Raw genomic sequence first — 23,949 nt, 5'->3', positions numbered from 1 at the left:
CATTCTCCATTCCTAAAATGTTTGACGACAGTCTTAAAAGCTCGAATCACCATATTTTATATTCGTTTTACATTGTGAATAGGGTATAAACATCCTATTTTCTAATACCTTCCGCTAGTTGCTTTTTTTTTTGTTTGCTTGTTCTTGCTTGGTTTAAGTTTGCCCATTTCGTGTTTTTTTGCTTCTTCTCTCTCATTCCCTCAAACTCTGCTAGTTGTATTTTAAATTCTACGCATTCTTGTAACGTCCGACTGCGGGGTATGCGCACAACACCCCAATTTACATGTTCAGTTCCAGCATACTGTTTCGCTTCGCCCCACTGTGTGCGTACTTGTGTTAACAACGTTTTAGTTTTTCCCCCCACCCAAAAAAAAACCCCCCTCTTATGTTTCCATTTCTTTGACTCGCTTACACTTAAGTCCAGTACACACACATATATCTGTTGTTTTGCAACACACATTCATTAGTATTGGCGCCCGTCGGGGTACGGGCAGCAATGGTTGCACCGTCCTGCATGTTGTGGGTGGGGGAGTCTCCGCGAACTCCCGAGCCGTGTATTTCTAGTGAGTATTTTATTGTTTGGGGGCTGGGTTGGCATTTGCGCATGTTCCGAACGATCTCTTCGGCCCAATCGCGTGTTTTCTCCCCCTTTTTTTTTTTTTTGAGTAAAAAAACAAAAACACTCCCTTTTGGAGGCTTTCAGAAACGCAGTTTGCTTGCAGTGCCTTAAAAACTAAAGGGTAATGAGATTTTCACTGCGAAGAAGTGCTAAACGTTAACAAACTTTCGGGTCCATCTTGTTTCTCCTCAAACGCTCTGTTTGATGTTTGACGGAGTGAATCAAATACCTTAATATAGATACATGCATTCCGCAAAACGAGTGAACGCAATGAATCTCACCGTGTGGAAAGAAAACCGAAGCACATGGGCAAGTAAAATATTGAAATACAAATACATTTCGGGACTTGATGCAAGTCGATAGGGGCGCGGTACGTTTGCGTTTAATCGTCAGCACACACAGGAGAAAAATAAACCGAGCAGTTATCCTTATTAAAATCATCTTCACGATAAACAAATTACGCAAATGAATAAATTAAACAAAACCTGTATCATAACCTTACGGGGTTTCGGCAAGCTACGGAGGAAAGCATAACCTAACGTTAATTAAACGTAGAATTCTTGTAACATTAGTAGTTGTTTGTGCGTGTATCGCATGAAAGCGGACCACTCGGTGCCGCTAGTCTCCATCGGTAGCGTTGCGCAAGAAAATGGCCCGCAGAAGCGCACCGGAAGCGGTTAAACGTTCTATGATTGGGAAAAGAAACGTGGGAACTATTGTGTTCTTTTCCTGGTACCGATTGTTGCTAACCGTCGTTGCCGGTCAGGACAGGACCCAGAAACTGATAATCGGACGGAGTTCTCCGCGGAGAATAATTCCTCGAGCCATCTGCTGCTTGGTTGCCAAAGAAAAAACCCCTTACACATAACACTGCAACCTGACGTTCGACTAGACCTCACCGTTGCGTGACGTGCCGGTGGCGGTACCGTCCGCCCCGTCCGTGGTGTCTCTTCGTTTTCGTTTGCGCGATTGGTTCACCTTCTTCTTGGTGAACCGTACATTGAACGGATCCTCGAGCAGTTCCGGATAGCGGTCGATATCGTGCACGTACTCGCCCTCGTACAGGTTCGCGTATCCGTTCTTGATGATCTCCTCCATCTCCTGTGCGTTCCACTCGTAGCTGGATATGAGACCGGTGCGCAAGAGTTCCTTCTCGCGATGCCACGCCTTCCGGACGGCCTGCAGCTTCGCATGGTGCATCAAACGCTGCCGCTCCTTTGCCGATGTCGTGCCGTACTTGAGATTGATGATGGCATTCGTCGTGTGAATCTTCACATCCTGATGGTGTGCGGACGCTTTGGACACACCGGACAGACCGGAACCGGCACTGCTGCCACCACCGTTCGCACCGACACCGGTGGACACCGCATCGTGGAACGTGGTGTTAACCTGACCCTGCAAACGCTTCAGCTGTTGCCGGTCCTCGGCCGCACGCCACGAGTCCTCCTTCACGAAGAAGAAAGCATCCTGCAGCGAGTTGTGCACGACGAACGTGAACGGCAACAGCCTCGTGCGGTTAAAGACGGACGTGTAGACATCCCGGTAGATAGGGTTAGCAGCGGGTACGCTTGAAACAATCGCGTAACCACCCTCCGGTTCGTCGACGACAACACGCGACACAATGATACCGTGACCGAACGGTGGATCCGAACCCGACCCAAGCCGGAACGGTCCGATCGCGAGCGGATCCGACTTGAGGCTCGAGCCGAAGAAGCTATCCGGCAGCTGCAGCAGATCCTGGCGCGAGCGAATCGAGCGCTCCATCAGGTGGGCCATAAAGCCGGACCCAATGTTGATGCCACCGGATCCGCCGCGTTCCTCGTACTGGCGGCGCAGCACGTTCGGTGAGGCGAGCGCATTCTCGAGCCAGTTCCGCTGCTGGTAGAACCGACTCTCGATCGAGGCTTGCGGGATCATGTTGTCGATGTCGTAGCCCATCAGCTGCAACCAGTCGAGATGGTCGCGCGGGTGGTCCTGCAGCTGTGGTGGTGGGTTGATTGGGTCATTCCCGTTGTAGCGGTAGAGATGCAGCTTGGTGGGTTTCTTGATGCGCTGATCCACGTGTTCCCAATTGGGGGTCATCCACTGACCTATCAGAGGATCGTACACCTTCCCATCCGGCATATGAACCAGCGAAGTCACCTGTTGTGAGTGTTGGAACACATGAAAACGTTAATATACATATAGCAACCAGCAATATTAAGAGTTTAACTCCTCAGTCTCATAAACATATAGAAATATTCTCTTTGAACTTCCTGTTCCAGTTACGATATGTCTGTTATGCCGACAACAACATACTAACGTGATTAGGCCTACAACTTATCTATTACGTCTTCACATTTTACAATTACATAATCTAGCGCTACAGCCGCTTTCATCTCAGTTTGGACATACCACGCCTCTTCTGTCCATGTGGACGACATAAAAGGACTTTATGGGGTCGTTCGGTCTCATTCTCATGCCATGACCAGCCCTAACGGACCCCAACGAGTCTATGAGTCCGCTATGAGTTCGGTCTCCTAAGTATGAGTACTGCTAGATGTTATGAGTACTCCTAGAAGTATGAGTACTCCTAGATGTACTCCTAGTATGTTCGGTATGAGTACTCCTAGAGCTCGTCATTGTAGCGGCTCCTCTATTGTCTTTCCCCACATACAGGGACTAAAATCCTTCTGAACATCCTAACTGACGAAACACAGTTTTGGACATAGTCCATGTCTCAGAGTACTGTCTCTGTATGTGAGTACTAAAACTATATAAATTTTGTATGGTCTCAGCTTCGTTTATCACTTCAGGTATTTTGGACCTTCCTATATAAACTCCAATAATTCCCCTGCGACCTCCACCTAAGTATCTAACAATGTCAAAGAGTCACACTAGCTATGGGTTTATAGACCTAATATCTTCAATAACTAAGGCTTTTAACGAAATTTATCATCTCCATGACTTCCTCGTCCCACTACAATCACTTTCTGCGCACTCTCCAGAAGTAGTCAGTGAGGAAGATTCACTGAGAGGACCACTGATGTCCACTGCGCATTAATAAATAATAAAATCTCACCTGGTCAAGTATACCCCCGCAGAAGTCGATAGGCATGTAGAGATACGGGTTCGAATCGTACACTATATGGCCGTACGGTGAGCGCATTATCTCGCGGATACCTTCGCCGTACTGGTTGAATATCATCACCGGTGTGCCGCACTGATCCGTAGCAATGTAGTACCGGTACCGGTACACCTGTGCGTAGATCAGCGAACCGCGATCGTCGTACGTCAGGGACATGAGCTTCCCGTCCCGCGGCGAGTATATGTGGCTGATCTCGCTCCGTCGCCGCTGGTTGGTGTAGAAGAACTGCGTCACATTGCCGAAGTTATCCTTGCGCGTAATCAACCGATTCAGATGGTCGTAGAAGTAGCGGATATCGAACCGGCCACGCTTCGTCGCCCGTATCAGCAGCCCCTTCGCGTTGTAGTGGAACCGTTCCTCGCGTGCATTTTGCGCCACCAAACCGCGCGGTTCGTACTTGTACTGTCCCTCGCCGAACTTCACGATACGATCCTGCGCATTGTACTCCATCGGGATCGGGTTGCCGCGGTACGTGAGCGACAGCATGTTGCCGTTGTCGTCGTACCGGAAGCCCCACGGTTCCTGGGCCTCTACGCCGACCAGCTGCCCGTCACAGTCCCACGTGAAATTCTTCACATTGGTGTACGTGTTCACGCCCACGTTGCGGGTGTACGTGCGCGTCTGCACGATGCGACCGTGCAGGTCGTGCGCAAACTCCATCCGGAACACCTCCATCCGGTGGATGGTGAGCGTAAGTTGCATCAGCAGAAAGCGCCCATTCACGGTACGCATGAATGTGCCCGTACGGTCACTAACGGTCGTTGCGTTCACTTGTCGGTCGCCGCGCGTCACCTCGAACTGACCGATCGTCGACAACCGACCGGTCCGCTCGTCGTAGCCGAACGATTGCTGGGGTAAATTTTGTCCACCGATGCGACCACCGATTGACGACAGCCGGAAATGGTCGTCGTACTCGTAGTTGAACTTCACATTCGACAGCCCGCTGCGGGCGGAAAAGTCGATGCGTTCCTCCAGCAACAGTTCGCCGATGCAGTCAAAGTCCCACCGGAACTCCAAATCGCGCTCGGTGTGTATGATTGCCATCGGCAGCTCACAGGAGGGTGACCCGGTCTGGTAGAGGAACTCGTCCCGTCCATCCCCGTGCACAATCTCGGAGATACGATCTTCATCGTCGTACCGATACACGATGCGGGCACCGTCACCAGGAAACACTGTCTGCAGCAGGACGCCACTGTGCGAGTAGTGTTGCAGGTAGGATCGTGAGCTACCGGGCGGATTGTAAGTAAAGCGCAGAAAGCCGATCGAGGGTTGCAGACTAAACGTGTGTTTCGTGCCGCTCGGGAGCACGATCTCCCGCAGGCCTCCGTTCCGATCGTACACCAGCTTGTACTTCCGCTGGCTGCCAAGCGAAATCATCTCCAGCAGGTTGCCCTCGTTATAGCTGTACGACACGATGCCATCCTGCAAGCTGCTGACCTCCGAAAGCCTGCCCTGCCGATCGTAGTTGTACTTGAGCTCCGAGGGACCCCACTGCCATCCTTCAATGCGATTGAACCGATCGTAGGTGATGTTCAGCGGATAGTACGCATCACCCATACCGGGTGAAAACATCGTCGGCAGTCCGGACTGGTCGTACGACACTACGAGAATCACCTCGTTGTCCCGATCGCGCAGAATTTCCCGTTGCGCGATCGGATCGTACTCGATGCGTAACTTTTTGCCATCGTTTACAAATATGTCGCGACACAGCATCTTCTCGCCCTTGGCTCCACCGTTCAGTGTGGGCGTACCGCGACCGTGATGCTGCTGTTCCGTGTTGCCACCATTACAACCGACAGACGACAGGGCGTAGTTCGAGTAAAGATCGTTGGCGGTGCGGTCTCCGACGTGCAGCGATTGGTGTGACCACATCGGTAGCATCTCTGCCTCGGTCGGTAGGAATTTCTCCAACCACGGATGCGTCACTACTGCCGACGACTCCAGCCTGATACCGGCCGGTAGCGACATCGAAACAGTCTGATTGATCGACCCGATCCGACCGATCGTTTCCTTACCACCACGCGAAATCGACACCGTTTGTATGCCGCCGGTAATGGAATATTCGATCGGTTTCGATGCGCCGCGCGCTCCGAACGCCGATCGGATGCTGCTCTGCACCGACACTAGCAGATCTTCCTGCTTTGGCTTCGTCGAACGGTCGTCGAACAGGGTGTGCACGTGCACTATCTCACCGCTCGGTGCAATCACCTTCACGCACCGTCCAAAGTCATCGTACTGGTAGATGAAACTTTCTTGCCCTTCCGTGCGACTGATCAGCAGCCCACTGTTCGACTCGTAATCCAGCAACACCTCCACCTTACGGCCAGCACCGGAACGGGCGCTCACCTTCGTTAGCAGCCCGCTCGGTGAGATCTTCAGCTCGGTCTTGTAGTCCTGCCCGTTCTCAATCGAGCTGACAACGTTGCTGTAGTCCCGGAGGAATTGTATCTTGTTCCCGGAACTGTCCGTCACCGTCGACAACTTGCCGAAGCTGGTATTTTTCGAGTATAGGAAGGAATAGCGCGACTTGCCGGTGGACAAGTCCCGGGTCGCTATATGCTGTCCGTACCGATTGAACACGTACAGTTCGTTCAACGGTGTGTACGGTATCTGGAACTCACCATTAGTATCGTGCTGCGGCAGATAATGCTCCAGAGCGAAAATTCGCAACGAACCTGAGATGAAAAGAACATAGTAAGCGACATAGTGTGGGATGAGTTTAAGCTTCATAAGAATCTGAATAACTCTAAGAGTAAGAATCAATTGAATGAATTAGTCTGAATATCTATTCTTAAGCTTCATTAAAACTCAAAGATAAAAATATTTTATCTGATATAAATTATCAGAGATTCATCCTTCGAATCCTCAGAACTTCATGAAAGATTCTCAGATATTCCTCAAGAATCCTCAATGATTTCTCTTCAGAATTCTCAGATATTCATATGGATGACTCCTCTCAAAAGATTAATTAAGCACAAAATTAGACTTTGACTAACGAGTTTCGTCATTGAATAGAAATCTTTACCTTGATCTGCCACATTGATCACACCGTCCTGTGCGACTGCAATCGCCGATATGGACTGGAAGCGAATGTTGGAGGACAAAATTGTTTCACCGGCACCACCACCATTGCCTGACGCACTGAACGTTGCCGATGCATCCGGATAATCCTTACGACCGTTCGCTGTATCGTTTGCATGCTGACAGACACAAAACGGCCCGGCACCGTCCGGTACACCCGTGCCGCGGTCGACACCTGATGGACTTTGGCCGATGCTACCAGCTGTTCCGTTTGCAGGTTTACGTCGCGAATAGTTTAACGTTTTGCCCTGACAGTCACACTCTTGGCTGTGGGATGTAGAAAAAAGGAAAGATGTGCAGTTTACTACACTCCCTGCTCACCGTTGTTCAGACACTTACCTTCCAGAATCAATTTTTCCTGCAAACTGTTTCATAAAACCTGTGGAAGATTCGATGACCTTGATCGTGTTGATGCGCTTAGAGTTAGTGTCGGCCACGTATAGGTCGCCGTTTGGTCCGAACGCCATTGCCAGCACCGTGCCGAGTGGTTCCTCGACAGGTGTGGTGCGATTCAATCCGGTCATGTGATCTTCATTGCAGTGCAACGGTATGCCAGCGATAACCTTCACCTTCATATCGGACGTTAACTTCAGCACCAGACGATCGTCTACGAAGTACAACGAACCATCCAGCGGGTTTAGGGCGAGTGCCGTCGGCCACTGTAGCTGTACTTGCATGGCCCGTGCGGCTCCTCTGCACGGTACCGGACTCCAACGGTTCTGATGCCCATGATGACCGATCAGCGTGTGGATCGTACCCTTCGGATCTACTGCACGGATATTCGTGCCGTCCGCTATATACATCGTGCGATCCGCAGCAATGGCAAGACCTTTCGGGTGTGAAAGCCGTGCCTCGATTGCCGGACCACCGTCACCACAATTCTGCTCGTCGCCTGGAATACACCGCTGGCCACTACCCACGATCACATCGTAGTTGGAGGACGGATCTTCCACGTTCTCCAGTGATACAATCTTGAGGATTTTATGCTTTTCAGAATCGGAGATGTATAGCTGCCCATCGGCCGGTGACACGGAGAGATAATATTGATAAGACACGCGCGTCGTATCCAGTTGCAAGATGGTAAATATGCTACCGTTGGTGGTGATGCGGCGAATTAGGTTGAAATCACCCACGAATAAGCTACCGTCCGGACCAGACGCTAGAGCAACCGGTGTCAACAGCTGACCATTCTTCGACAGCCCGTTGCAGTGATCACGACACATGAGCGTGCGCTGCTGTCCATCACCGAGCACACCGCGCACGATCCGCGGGAACTCTTTGAGATGTATCGTTGCACCGTCACCCTTCTGCAGGATGCCCTCGTGGAAGTTGTAATGATGGTGTATGTCCAGGCCCCAACCTCCGATATCGGAGATGTCTACATCGAAGCCCTGCAGCTTCACCGTGCGCGTTTCCCACACGATACCGCGACAGGTGGCGTGCTCGTACCCGATCGAGATGCGCGCCATCGCTATACCGTACACCTTCTGTTTGAACACGTTGCGCTTGTTCCACGCAAAGATGTGCCGCAGGTTCGGGTCCGCCTCGTACGTTTTCACGTGCAGCGAGCCCTCTATCTGGACACCGACGTGCACGTGCGTTAGCGTATCCGGGATGCGATCGTGCGTTAACTGCATCCGTACGATCGAGCGATAGCCCGACGCTTGGGATGATTTGTAGAGCAGGTGGATCTCAGAACCGGGAATTTTTAGCGATTCTTGTACAACCTGCGGAAAGGTAGGGTATGGTGTTTTAGCAAATACGTCGGCAAAATATATTCTAAGGAATTCGTGAGCATACCTGTGTTTCGGCGAAAATGAAATTTTTACCAGGAACTGAACCGATTCCATTCGGCATCCAAGTGCTGGTGAGATGCGGGCTCAAAAGTTCGTGATCATGCTCTAGACATATAGCTATCGGCGATGGGTTATCTTCCATGAAACGATAGTGTGAGGTGCTCAGGAAGCTATAGGCAAGATTTGACGGGACAGATCTGTAACGGTGGTGGTATTGGTGAATGGTTGCATTAGTATATTTTCTATGGAGACCATCACAGAGACAAACTTTTATACGCACATGAAGGTGATATCGTCGTGGTCGTCATTATCGTTAATCTGCATCTGAACCGGCGGTAGTACGACAATCTAGAAGAAAGACATTTACCATATTATTTAACTTTCTTACCAAAGTTTGATCTTACTGCACTATGAACCCTTCAATATACTATGACACCCTCTCCTAGTGTGTTCTAGCTTACTTGGTTCCAGGGTACAAATACCGTCCGCGTGAGTGGTCGGAACGGTGATCGCTGGAACTGTAGCGTCACGGCTCCACCTCCGTTAACGAGCACATCGAACCTTGAATGGAGAGATATGCATTAAATAAGTTGAAACCTTTCAGATATATGCTAACACAGCCAATACTTACCATCCACCCTGTCGCGTGAGTGTAAATCCAAAGCGAGAATCTCGGTCAACCGATACGCGTATGCCAATGATACCGAGACCCTGCGGCGTCACTACCTGTCCGCGCATGACTGACACCCGGCTGAGTGTTTTTTTTTTTATTTATTTTATTTATTTATTTTTTTGGTTTCGTGTATTGTAAAATGATCAGCCAACCAGACGCGTAGAGAGAAGAACGAAGAAGAACGGTCCATCAGTATACGTTGATGTTATATTATGTACACAAACGGATGTAGGAAACAGAAATGAACATCCATTAAAAGGAATGAAGTAAATGAACTTAACCGTACGGAAACAACTAAAAACTAGGTTACGAATGAGTGTAAAACATAACACGTTGAGAGAGATGAACGATATTTGGCTTTGAAAAATTTGCAGACTCGCAATAGTTTTCAGAATGATAGAAAGAGAGGTAAATAACCGAAACTAAATAACATAACGCAATAGACTCTGCCTTTCGTGAAATTACTCGTAGGAGGTCGATGGATGTTTTTTTTTTGCTTCTTTTTTAATTACAAAATAATAATAACACAACGGAATTGTTCGGTTGAACGTAAGACAAAGTATATGACGCACGCGAGCAGTAAAGGAAACGAGCTGGGAGATGTGTAAACTATTAAATATCGTAAGAGTTTTTTTTTTTTTTTGATTAATTTCTAGACTGTAGTAAAGATGGAACATTCTTGAACAGTGATGGCAAGTAAGAAGTAGGATAACAGAAACATAACAGTTTTGCTAAAGTATGTAAATTGAAATACAATAGCCTAAAAATATTAATCAAAAAGGTGTACTGTTAAGAAATATGGTTTATATAGAAATATGTAAGTGTACCTTTCCATTTTTGGCATCAGAAAACGGAACCCAAATAAAACAAAACTGAAGAGCGTTCTAGTAATTTACTACAGCATTAACAAACGGGAGTAATTTTGTTGGGCAAATTCGCAAATTGCACATTATAATCAGTCTTATTTTGTAATATTTGCTTACTTGAAACGATACCAGCTTTGTCACAGGTTGGAAACTCAATATAAACATTAACAGTAGAGCTACCGGACCAGTCATTTTGACTCGAACGCTTCATTTTCATTGCATAAATTTTTGCGATAAATCAATTCTACCGTAGCTGATGCATGACTTTTACATATCTTTTCTGTAGTATAAACACAAAAACGTATTGAAAAATAATCCAGGACATCGAAATTGTTTACAAACTGACAATCAATGAAAAACGCTTGACAGTTCTAGTGTTAAATAGATGGTTTTCACTCAAACTATATTCGTAAGTAAAAAAAAACGTTTCGATGTTTGCATTAGCCTTCGTAATTTCCGTATTTTTAGTAAATTTTATATTAAAAATTGATATTTTTTACAATTAGATATTAAAAATAGACATTATTTCTTCTGAGCTTTATCAGTTACATGCTTAGATCCGTTCGATTCGGCAATGTACCGAACGGTTATCAATAGAGTTCATTTGTAATCAATTTAGTTCACTTCGTCTGTTATACGCTGACGGTTCATTCCGAAATTAAGTGTCATACGTTGAAGCGTTCGCTCGTGCATCTATGACATTTTAATGATTGTTGCTGTTTTATTTTACGAACGAAATGACTTGTTAAGGCGATATAATTTTAGAGAAAAAAAAGAACAAATTTAATAAAATTAATTTTATCCACAAACGTTACAATGCTGCAGCACAATTACTAGAACCTCCATACCCCGTATGGTGATGACCAAATCATATCTTTATAAACTGCACTGATTCAATAGGTTTTCTAGCAAAATTTGATCTACGATGTTTTGAAATGCACATTAAAACACAGAATTTAGATACTTGAAAAGTAGCTGCGCGCGTGGCGGTTATACGGCATGACGGACCCTTCGAAAGATTGTACATTTAAGTGTAAAACCAACGGCACCAACGACCGGCCGTGGGCAAAAATGTGTTGCCCGGCATTTGCACGAGCCTACCCATTGCCTTCGCTCATTTAGTTTTCTTGCTCTGAAACCACGTGCAGATAAACACGCGTAACGCCTTGGTGCAAGTATCGTTTGGTATAACAGCGGTGTATTACGGCACAACGATTCATTCAATCGAACGTGTTTGTAACGTACAAGTTTGTATTAACTCTCTCAAATGACAGCAGTAACCGTACAGTGTATTTTACAGTATTCCTTCGTTTCCCGTTCGTTTGCTGGAGAATATGAAATAGTTTGTTTGTTTTTTTAACAAGTCTTATAAATTACTCTAAGCAAGCTTTCGTAAACCTTTCCAAAGGGTTGTACAATACTAACTGGAAACAAATTGTCGTACGAAATTGCTTAAATTCATAAACAAGCTCAACAAAATTAACAGTCTAAAATTTAAAAAGTTTAAAATTAAAATCCTCGAGCAGTGACCAAGGTATTTCCAAGGGCTCTAATTGCTACGTAACAATTTGCACCGATAATCAACTTAATTAAGAAGTGTTATTTTATCAAACAAACCAACTAAGTTAATTAAGAATTATGAGATTAATAAAAACAAAGAAATATAACATGTTGTATCAGTAAAACAACAACGTCAACCAAATTTCTTAAATGGAAGAAAAACTAATGCAATAACATTGAGTTTTTGGTTACTATTATTTAGATACAACTTATTTCATTTAGTATCCGCGAGCATCTTCAAGCCAAGTCTGTTACACATATCACTTTCCAACTTTTACTTTCAAAGAGATAATAAAAAAAGGAGAATGTCACAAAATTCTCGTACAAAAAATCTTACTAAAACAATACCTTCCACGGCAGTAGTTAAACTGATCTTCCCCAGTCCCCAAAATGGAAGTAAATTTAAAACACTTCTCAAAAAACAAAAACAAAAACAACTCCCGTCATGCTGCAGCACACGTGGGACAACGTAACAAGATTTTGCAATTCAACCATGTGTTTTTCTTATGTTACCTTAACGTGTACATAGCTCTTTGGCAAAGATAAAAAACTAAATTATTTAAAAATCCTAAAGTCAGATTTCTTCAATGTGCACACAAAAAACAAAGCTGATTATTGCGAAACTGATATCGAGACATCAAGACGCAAACCGATTGATGTGCAAAACTCGCAAAACGGCGTTCGCTTCGATCCTGTTAACATCTAATCTAAACGGAAGTGCGAAAGAGAAAGCAAAACACAACAAGCTACTTGTTAGCAACAAACTCAACGAACAGGAGATATAAAATACAGGTTGTTGGCAAATATACGGTGGCAGGTTCACATGTTTTAAAGCGAGAAAGCAGTAGAAATTGTAAAATGTGGCACATAATGGTAAAGTACTCTGCAAACCAATCAAAGGTAACGCATCGAACCATTTGCTGATCTCTGCCGGAAAACTTTAGACGATCTTTAGCTCTCCCCCACCCCCTCCCCCTTCCCGCATGAATGTTTGCTATTATTTTTGTGTGTGTTTTTTGTTTTATGCAAAACCGGTACAATCTAGTCACGTTTGTTCGTTTGTCTGACAATGTTTTCGAAGGGCCTGTCCAACACACCACCACTAAGCTGTCGCACAAGTTGCCTCTATAGTTCCAGTTTTCTTATGCATTCCACGCTACTTCAGATTGCATTTTGTAAGACGGTTATATTTCTGTGAGTAACTTTTCGTCTTAAGCAAAAGATCTGCATTATTATTTTTTTCTTCTTTCTCTACAGTTACTTCAATTTGATACAGGTGTCACAAAGCAATAGGTTTAAAATGTTCCAAAATTTCGCAGCACATGGAGGGTATATACATAGAAACATATGATAGACGCAGACAATAACTAGGAAAATGGGACTAGAACAAGGGATGATTGGGGGGGGTGAGGGTGGGGTGAAGGCTGGTGGGGGCTAGGGAGGATTGTTTTGGGAGTTTTTGTTTTTGTTTTGGGGAAAACATTTAGGGATGTTTGTTTTGTTTTTTTTTTGTGGAAGGATGAGTAGGAAAAGCCTCTAACTAGTTTAACTATTTATGCTGGTTTTAATAAATAGTACTTGTAAAACTAGTTCTTGTTTTCTCTTTTCACTTTACGGCTTCGATATATATATTTTTTTGACACAAATATTCTAACTTATTGGCCTTTGTTTTTCTTTTGTTTTCCTTTCAGTTTTATCTGTTTCTTTTTTTTTCTTAAACATAAAAATAGTGCAACCAATACAGAAGTGGGAATTTGTCAATTTTAAGGATCTGAAAACAATGAGCAGTACGAGTAGAAAGAATGAGTGATGAACAATTGATAACAAACAAATAAAAAAACAAACAGTGGCAAACAAGAGAATAAAACTCATAACGTAACTAGAAATGTATCACTATTTTTTTTATAAAATAACATAAGCTAACAATGAGAAGAGCTTGCTTGTGGGTAAGTAAGTAGTAGAAAACAGAAAGTCAAACCCCTCATTAAAGTTAAACATTAAACTCAAGCGCGGCGCTGTAAACGGGATTGCACCCGTACGCGAAAGGACGAAAACATTCAAAACAAAACAAACAAAACTAAATAAACATAAAATCGATAAAGATCAAGTTATTCCCTGTTTTAAATATGGTGGTTGAAATATACAATAGCACAATAACATTTCCCGGCTCGAAATGAAAGTGTTTTGCAAATATCATATCGGTGTACATACGTTACATTACATTTAAATCGTGTTCGTTCTACCATGGCATTCTCATTTCAGAATCATGTCAATCACGTGGACAGTATACGTTTAGCGAAACGAAAGAGAACATTGACTAAATTGGGACAAACACAGAAACAAAAGCCAAATGTTTTGATGGACATAAACAACACGGGTAAACATGGAGAAAAACACGTCCTAAGGCAGATGAAATAAAAAAACCATAACGATAAGTAACGACCACAAAACGGAAGGATGTGTGTTTGAATGTATGTGTGTGTGTGTGTGTATATATACGCATACACATATATTATGATTATATATACGCAAACGAGAGGTATCGATGTGAAGTTTAGCTATATATGTATATATGTATAGATATATGTACATATAATCTCTTAACATATGTATATGGCGGATAGTATTAAAGTGAAAACAAATAAAACACTGAATGAAGGGTATGAAGTGTGTTTTGGGTGTTTTTTTTTTTGTACGAGTGAGTAAAGAAAAAAATCAAAACACAAAAAAAAAACAAAGAAACAATAACATGATGGTTTGGTGTTTGGGGGCGGGTGGGGAAGGTGGGGTATTACAGAAAACAAATTAACATGACAATAAAAACGAAAACTTTCACATTCTGTTCGAAACGATAAAGCATGAAACAAAATAATATGATAACAGCAACAAGACGAACAGCAGCAACTGCAGCTTGCAAGACTTACCACGGTGTGAACGAGTTCCAGAACTCACTTTTAATTAAAAATTAATAACAGTTTTGTTTTTTTTTTGTTTTTAGCACGTAAGAACAAACAAATTAACAATTATCGACGTTTTGTTTTGTTTTTGGTTTGTTTTTGTTTTTTTTTTTGCAATGGTGGATGAAGATGGGGAATAGAAAAGAACGGAGAACGAAGTTTATGGATTAGTTCTTTACGTACTCTGAGCAGTGGAGATGGTAACGTTTCTGTTTTTTTTTTTGAGTGGGGGGTGGGGTTTTGTTGGAATTGAGATGGTTAGTTTAAAAACAAAGGTAAACAAATACGGTAAGGCTTTTGTTTTGGTTCAGCTAGCAAGCCTCTGGGATGGCAAAGAGTGGCAAAATCTGTCACCGATAGCAAAGAATTATTAGATTTTTCTTCTTTTCAATACTTTTTTTCCCTTTGGGTATGTTGAAGGCCGCCTCACAGGGGCCGATCAAAAAACGGGCCAAGAGAAATTCTAAACCAAACAGCAAGGGGGAGCTTATTTCTTCTTTTTGCAAATGTTGCTTTTTTCTTTTGTTTTTTTTTTGGCAAATAAGAGCTGAACGCTATTGGTTTAAAACAAAAAACACAAATTTCAACAAAATGCGTCTCACGATTTCTTCTCCGCCAATTTCAATCGTCCCTGGCCCCGAAGGGCGCCACGTTCACCGGGAAAAATTGAAAAACCAAAAACGAAATCGACAGGCAAAGAGTGTATTTCAACAGAATGAAAAACGTAAACGAAACGAATGGGGGGAAATCTGAGGGGGGAAAAGTGATGAAAATGCTACACCCGCTGGGGTGTGTGTGTTAGCATGTTTCATTGAAAAATACAGGACATTCGTACGAGGAACAGAAAGAAAAGCTTCGTCTTGGTTGTTTCAACGGAAATTTCATAATTAGAGTTTGGTTTGTTTGTTTCTTTTCTTTTTTTTTTTTGTTTGCTGTTGACTCTTTAGCTTTTTTTTTAAACGGAATAGATGAAAAAACATACAACCGAAGATAAAACAAAATAAAGAAAACATCACAATAATTCGAACAACACAGAACACAATAACATTAGACAGATACAACTCGTTCATTCATCCAACATTCACACATTGTCAACTCTGTTCAACCATACAACTGTGCACAATTTTGTATGATGTAGTCCTTGTTTTTTTTTGTTGTTGTTGTTATTGTTGTTGTTTGCGTTGCTTGATCTTCCTCTTATAGCGGGTGGCGATTTGGTCAAGAAGTGAATCACCGTTTGGACGTATCTCGGTAAACCCTGCTTTTTTGTGTCGGCACTGCAGTAATAAATCTTGATGCGCAGTGCTCTTCACACAGCAATTGAAGTACCTTTTAGGCTATCTTTTATCACACATGATAGGGTTACCGATCTATCGATTAACCCCTTTGGGTAAATATATTTTTTTTTATGAGTACAGGGTTCCTAAATTCTCCTTTTTGTTTGTATAGTTATATGGGTTTGATTTTTAACATAATAGAGAGTTTTACTTTTACGCGTACAAACATTCTTCACCAAACCCAACAAACTTTTCATTTGCCTTAGTACACGAATAAAATATAAAAAAACAACCGTTGCTGATGTAGTTCTTGTTTCCTGTTGTTCTGACTCGACCGTCAATAGCCAAGAGGCCTGCAAAGGTTACTCAGCTGTGTGCCAAAGCAGAATTGCCTACCTTGAGGACTTCTCGGCCCAGAAACATCCACACAAAACCAAGGTTTTGATATGCATCTTCCTCCTCATTCTACCCAAATTTATCTAAGATCGGTACAATACAGTGGCCAAAATCCTTATAACACGCGTCGCTTTTACTAGTTTTATGTTACTTCATCGGTTTTTGTTGAACCGATATTCTACTTTTATATTTTTAATTAGCTAAAATAAGAGAATCTATCCCTATCTATTCATCTATTTATTACAAGTCGTAAGTTAGTATTGTTATTGTTGTGTCTAGCGTAGGGGTCGGCACACCTGTCACAAATAGGGCCAGATAGTAGAAACAACATTGAAGCTGCTTTTCGTTCCAATGTTACTAGACTCCAAATGCATAAAATGCCTGCGGAACGCGAAAAAAAAGTTACTTTTCATTGACAAAACTTTGCCATCCTCGAACCCTGTATCGCAACTCGTAATAATTTGCAATTATTTTCGCCAACAAAACCGAAAGTAATTCCAACGAATAACTTCACAGCGAAAAGGTGAGATAAAAAATTTGTTTTCGGAAGTTTTGTTCGATACAGATATACCTCTATTTGACATACGACATGACTACTCTCGAACCTGACTATAGTAAGCAAAATTGTTGGGTACTCTTTATAAAAAAAATATATCTTGAAAAATATATTTGAAATGTACGAATACGGATATCATACTTTTAGACATTAGACATTGAAAATTCCTCAAGACATACTGAGCATAGCGATATATAGATATCTTCAAAAAACTTCTTGAGGTAATAAATGGTTAGACATATTTCAAACTGACACACTGATAGTTGGGAAGTTTTGGCCATTGTAAAGCATTACGGATTCAAAAGTCGTTGGAAGGTAAGGTAAACGAAATCTAGCAACAGCGCCGGATTTAGCACATCAACGCAATCAGAGCACTGGAAGGTAAGTGATGTGTGTATCAACTTTAGGTTGAAATTGCTAACATTACTGAACGAACAAAACCATTTCCTCCAAATACCCGCGTCTGGCTACATTGCCACTGTCACCCGTCGCGCGCCGTAGTTTGCAGAAACTTTTGGAGGTTAACGTTACGTGGGAGCAGCAACACTCGTTTGCTGATGAGTTTATATAACTTGTACAACGTATAAATAGGCGCATGGTTTGCTGACGCTATGAACTAACTCTGCTTCGTTGGTGATAGTTTAAATACAAATCAAGTAGGAAATCATAAGATAAACAGAACCTTCTTTAATCAAGGATGAAAGGAACATATGTTAGAATAGAAGCGAAACAAAATCATTCGTAATCAAAATACACCTTCATACTTTCCAGCGTAAGTTTACTTGAAGTGAGAATTAATTAAAACAATTTAAAAAAAAAAACAACACACACACATTAAATAAAGGCCCTATAAAATTACTGAAATTAGTCGGATTTTACTTGCGTTAATTTCCTTTTTTTTGTTGTTGATGTTGTTGTTGTTGGTTTACTTTACTTGTTATTTTGAGGGGTAAGGGAATCACACACATGAACAATCAAGAAGGGTTTCAAAAGACACACACAAGGTAGGTTGATGAACAACATTAGACGAAACACAATCTTTGCCACCACGGGATTAATATACCCATTTCCACACCATACCCGGCACGTTTGCAAATGGCATCAACTCTCACGCCCGCGGTGGTTGACGCAACTTTGTGCATCTTGAGCGAATAGGCCCGGTGCAGGGGAAAAACGAGCATATTATTCACCGTCACGATGGCAAAGGGGATATTTGGGGGGAAATAAACGTGTTATAAGGGAATTTGCTTGGGATTGTTTGTAATCTTTTTTTTTTGTGGACATTTGGAACAGTAAAGGGAAGTATCAATGCATAATTGTATCTTATCAATTAGATGACGTACTCTATTAATGGCAATTTGACTGATATTTGAGCCTAAGAAAGGCATGTTTGTGGACAACTATAGCGGTTTTTGCATAGAATGAAATCGGTTGTGTGTTAGTCTTGCTGACCACTGGCATAAGTGGTGGGATACCTAGGCGATCATTGCATCGCTGCTGGTCACCGTGACGTACCGCATGAATGTACGTGCACGTAGGACCCCCCGGTCCCTATGGGTACTAATTCATTAGACAACGGTCCTACCCAAAATGCATTGCAAAATGGTTCCGAATAGCGTATAAGTGTTTCCTTTTTTTTGTTTTATACATCCTGACAGTAGATAGCTATCGATATCTATGACTCCCTGATGATTGTAACAGGCGTCCCAGTTAATTATGAATATATGATAAAGATATATAGGCAAACGGGAGAAAAAAGCAAAGCAAGATACCACTTACCTCTCACTGTACTCGTCCATGTGTGCGTACGACTGAACGGAATTTTCCTCAATCAGAAACTTTACGCGCTGATAGAAGGATGCAGTTACGGAGGGTGGTTGCTTGCGGAGCAATACCTCGACCGGATCATTCGATGCAAGACACATGATATGTTCCGCACAGATCGGATGCACGCAACACTCACTATCGGAACAGTCCGTCATGCCATCTGGGAAGGGAAAACGAAGAAAATGCCATTAGCAACTACTCTATCGTCTTGGCGGTGCGACATTAGCAGGATGTTCACTAGCGTCTCCGGCGAGACGTGAAGCAGATTGTGGTCCTTCCCCCGGCAGAGCATCGGTTAGACCACTCTGCCAGCAATATCGCCACAACCTGCACCGGGAAATTGCAAGACGCATTCGTTTTACCATTGTCATTATCAATATTATCTTTGCAACTCATCTCTAGCGCGATCGAACAATCATTTCCAGCCCATCCTTCCACGCAGATGCACTTGTACTCGCCGTCCTCCATCGTACACTGGCCGTGGCGCGAGCAGCCGTTCACGCAACCAGCTGCAAGAAAAGGAAATGTATTGTAGAAGTGTAAAGCAATGGGAAACGCTCCCTCGCTAATGCAATACTTACGTAGCGTGCAGTGCCGCCCATTCCATCCTTGAGAGCATACGCATGTACCGTTCTTACATTGACCGTGTTCTGCGCATCGCGGATCACACATGAGCTGATCGCACAAGCTGCCTGTCCAGCCGTCATCGCAACGGCACCGTCCATTCTCGCAGATACCGTTTGGACCACAGTCCAGACTGCATACGGCTATATAAAGCAATAGCAACGATCATTAGACAACGAACCAGTCGTTTTGAATAGCTATGCTCACTTACCTTGTGAACAATCAATTCCCGTCCAATGACGATCACAAATACAGGACCCAGTATCTAGATCGTACGTTCCATGATCCGAACAACCGGGCAGACATTGATACACCTGCTGATCGACAATGCTACAGTCGTCACCCTGCCAGCCCGCCTTACAGAAACACTGACCGGAAACGCATGTTCCATGACCCGAACAGGAGTGGTCGATACAGTCCTCTACAATTGCAGAAACATGATTACAAGCCGAGTCAATGACTCACACGACTCAGCATTACTTACGCTGTTCGCAGAACAGTCCTTTCCAGCCACGTTCACAATGGCAGTCACCCTCAATACAACGGCCGTGGTTGGAGCAGGTCGGCATTTCACATTCCGATACGGGTATGTCGCACTCCGAACCCTTCCAACCTTCCTCGCAGTGGCAGACACCGCCACCGTAATGGCCGTGCGCAGAGCAAAGTACTGGACAAACACCTGCAATGTGTACAAGCAGCGGTATAGTCATGAGCACAGTCAGGACGGGTTGCTGGTCGTCTTAGACTTACTTATCGAACAATCGTTGCCTTGATAGCCATCTATACAGTCACACTTTCCTAGGTAGCATGATCCGCGTCCGGAACAGTCGCTCGGACATGCGGTGTGAATACCTTCCGCCTCGCCGACCACTAGCGAAACCGTGTGCGGCAGCAGCTCGTCATTATACACCGACAAATACCATCGGCCAATGTCGAGATACTGCAGTATAGTCACATTAACCGTCATCGCTTCCATATCGATCTTCTGCAACGAGGACGGACCAGCGCTGCCGTCGGCGGAACGCTTCGATATGATGTGCTTTTCCACCTCGTCCAATGGCAGATCTTCGAATGCAAACTGATTGCGGCGGATCGTTTCGAACGTGGATGCGTTCTCCTCGTTGGCACTGAAGTGCGTGTCGAGCACATCGTTCTGGAAGAAGCTGCTCCCGATGCTGCGCTTCCGGCGCAGCTTATGGTCGACCCGGCCACCCTTGATAAACTCCACAAAGTCGTACTGCGTCACCGTCGGGCCCACGTTGCGCCGACCGTAGATGGCAAAGTTAGCACCCCAGGGGAGCGTAAAGTTGAATTGTATAAAGGCGGGATGCTTGTTACGGAACTCCACGTTCCAGAACTGAAACGGTGCGATGGTGGATGCGTGGATTTCGTTAAACTCCCGCAACTCCACTATTGCGGGCCACTTCTGCTGGTGGACCGAGCTGAATACTTGGGTCGTTTGCTGCACCTGGTGCGAGACGTCCTGCGTGGGTCGCCGGTTGTACGTGGACAGGGCGGCATTACCACCTGCCACACCGCCCGCCCCACCCAGACCACCGAGCGTGGAGAAACTGTTGTGGTCCAGCGTGCTGGTGATCGGGGACTCCTCCGTTGGGTTTAAGGTAGACGGTCCGGAGAGCAGTCCGTAGTTGGACGAATCGATGGGCGTACCCGTTTGATCGACGGCCAGTCCCGTCTTTACATCTTGCACGAGTATGCAGTTGGCAGAGTCGAGATTGGATTTCATGGAACTCGTTGCTGAAGGAGTTTTACAAAGCGATTATCAGTGCAATGTTTTTGCGAGAATCTTCCACAATTTGTGCGGAAATTCTGATAAACTGACACCTACCTGCGAAATACGTCAGCGTTGCCGATAAAATTATTGTAACCAAGATTAAGGCGATGCTAAAACACTTCCACGAGCAACGATGCTGACAGCTTTTATCGATGCGAAACCTAGGATGGTTGAGAATTGTCATTATAAAGCAACTTCAATTAGTTCCAAAATTCCCGAACATAAGCTGACAACGATTAGTTTTAAAAATATTCATAGAAACATCTAAGTATCTCTTGCGAGGTGAGGTGGTTATCATGCAGATACATTAAAAAGGGAAGACAACAAGGCTGTATAAATACTCTGGAAGAAACATAGATCTGTTAATGTTTGAAAAAAAAAAAGAGCTCTAATTCTCTATCAGAAGAAGTAGTAGTAATAGTGGGAGAATATCTACCGATAGACTGTCAGAATCGATCACACCACTGTCAAAACTTCTACATCGCCTGTTAGTTCTGGATGGAAACAAAATGCAGCAGTAGGAGTACATTGTTTCCAACATCTCCAACAATTCCAAATCACGATATCATGAACAGCGAATTAATGTCTATATCAAACGTATAAGGTACAAGCGACTCAAGGGGCTAATAACGCAAGCAACGTAAAAAAAGCAGAAAACGCGACAGGACACAAACACAATCAGACATCCAGAGCAAATTGTTTCACAGGATTTAAAAAACAGAAGAAAGAGAGAGAGAGAAAACAGGGTTGGGGGATAGTAAAAACAATCTAGCAAATTGAAAAAGCAGAACAAGCGCCAACTATTAGTTGAATTATATGCATTCCGCAAGCAATCATCATTAGCTTCGGCGGTATATCCCTCCGGTGCGCAATTACCTTGATGGTGAGTAAGGTGAATAATGTGGTGTGTGGGCGGTACCACCGGTTCGTAATGGAAACACAGGCATCACCAAGGAGGAAGAGCCTCCCAGACGGGATCCGGTGGTGATGTGTGTATTAGTCATGGATTGTGTCAGTTGCGGAATCGGTTGCTGCTGAGATTGAAGTTGCTGTTGCTGTTGCTGCTGTTGCTGCTGCAGCTGTTGCGATGATTGTAGTCTAGGCAAATAGTACAGATATGAAAATCATTACCAGTACAATCAGTGCTTATTGGCTGTGTGTAAATGATGCCGGTGTTAGTAAAAACCCGCAACCGCAAAATCAGGATCACATTCATCAGAAACATTCGGCGAACGTGTCAAATCTTCAAACCGAATGATGGCAGAGGTAACCCAGACCGGCATGCCGATAACTTCAAATCTGATATCTTCCTTTTAGGAAGGGAAAATCTTGTCGCATATCCACACGAATAACAAATCCATACCGCTCAGACCATAAAGTCCTGAGGATTCGAACAACTTGAGATATTCACTGCATCTTCTAATACTTTACAACGAACTACCTGCCACGACACCAACTGTTTGCGGCATAAAACTATATCTTCGTACTAACATATTATGTAATCTTAAAAAAAACCCCACCGTAAAACTTAACCAACAACCCCAGCAAAACTTTTCCGCACCTGTTCGTGTTAGATTCTGTGGCGAATGGTTCCGCGTAAATGTTTCGCGCTGGTGGTACCCTCCTGGGTAATGGCGGTGGTGCCGGATTGTAGCCATCCATTATGGTGTCACAGTCGTTATACTTCATAGATTTCATAGTCATCTTGCAAGCGTACGTGTGTTGTCCCTTCAAGGCCTGTCCGTTAATGTGCTCCAGAATGTTATATATCACGTGCAGGGTACGTTCATGTAGATTTCTAATATACCGCAAGCCAACTGCTAATAACCTCTACCCCGGCAGGCACCACTGCCCAAACAACTCCAGCTTGATGCGTCCAGTGGCGTACTGCTTCGCTTTTTGCTTTACTTTTTGGACTTCGTTTTTCTTTTTTCTCTCCAGAGGTATCCGAATGCTCTACGCCCCAGCAACTTGCTGTCTGGTAACGTGCACGAAGAAGAGCCAAGGATTAGGAGCGAATGGAAACACAATCACGAGTTGCTCATGGTTCGACATCTTCATCTTTGTTTTTCGACGTTGGGTTGATAGCTTTTACCGCGTGCAGCAAAAAGAACAAAAACGATCTGTAAATAGAACCACAAGATAGAGAGAGAGAGAGAGAGAGAGAGAGAGAGAGAGAGAGAGAGAAAAGGATATCAGTATGGATTGCAAAATGAAAGAAAATAATTGTCCGCCGCCATCAATTATTATCTGCCACAATATGTGGTGGCCGCGCGCTACAGAATCACAGGCCCGCTGTGTCTGAAACACGAAACTGCAGTAAAAATTACAGATAGCAGGTTGTTTAGCAGCAGTTCCTACCATACCTGATAGCAGAAAGTTTCCAATATCGGACACGTTTTTGTATCGAATGCTGGGAAAAAATTATCCAGCGATACGCTTTTGCTGTTTGCCGAGTGACGGCAGAGGCAATGCTCTGCTACGTGCATTATGAATGGAGAGCAAATGCAGTTGAACGAAATGTGATGTCTGCGCAATCGCTTTGGAAGGATTTCAGCGCAACAGCAAAAAAAAAATTTGACCTATTCGTACCAGCAGCGAGGCAAGTTCGCAAATGGACGCGTAGGTTTTGGCACGGTATTGGCAAATTATTGCTTGCTGGCTGTGATAAGCGTTCGATACACGGTGGTACGCCGTTGCCAACATGGTGAATCTATGCTACCAGCTGCATGATTAGCAAGAGCTGCTTCCCGCCTATCAGAATTTCGTCCATTTTAACCAGATACGGACAAAAT

The 23,949-nt window shown here is 44.0% G+C and overlaps 1 protein-coding gene across 1 annotated transcript; it reads right to left on the bottom strand.

The window, feature by feature from the left end:
* Positions 1-1,507: 1,507 nt before the first annotated feature.
* LOC128709054 (teneurin-a) lies at positions 1,508-22,858 on the bottom strand. The gene is made up of 18 exons (XM_053804042.1): positions 22,716-22,858; positions 22,031-22,252; positions 21,209-21,315; positions 20,110-21,117; positions 19,844-20,038; positions 19,571-19,780; positions 19,317-19,502; positions 19,098-19,244; positions 18,688-18,895; positions 14,647-14,673; positions 9,255-9,374; positions 9,085-9,184; positions 8,904-8,971; positions 8,628-8,820; positions 7,167-8,554; positions 6,772-7,094; positions 3,681-6,421; positions 1,508-2,761 (listed from the first exon to the last, which is right to left on the bottom strand). Exons 1-18 carry the CDS (start codon positions 22,856-22,858, stop codon positions 1,508-1,510), a joined length of 8,640 nt encoding a protein of 2,879 aa, XP_053660017.1.
* Between the last annotated feature and the right edge of the window lie 1,091 nt (positions 22,859-23,949).

Source organism: Anopheles marshallii, chromosome X (assembly GCF_943734725.1).
Source record: "Anopheles marshallii chromosome X, idAnoMarsDA_429_01, whole genome shotgun sequence".
NCBI lineage: Eukaryota > Metazoa > Arthropoda > Insecta > Diptera > Culicidae > Anopheles > Anopheles marshallii.
This window is presented reverse-complemented; position numbering and strand designations above follow the sequence as displayed.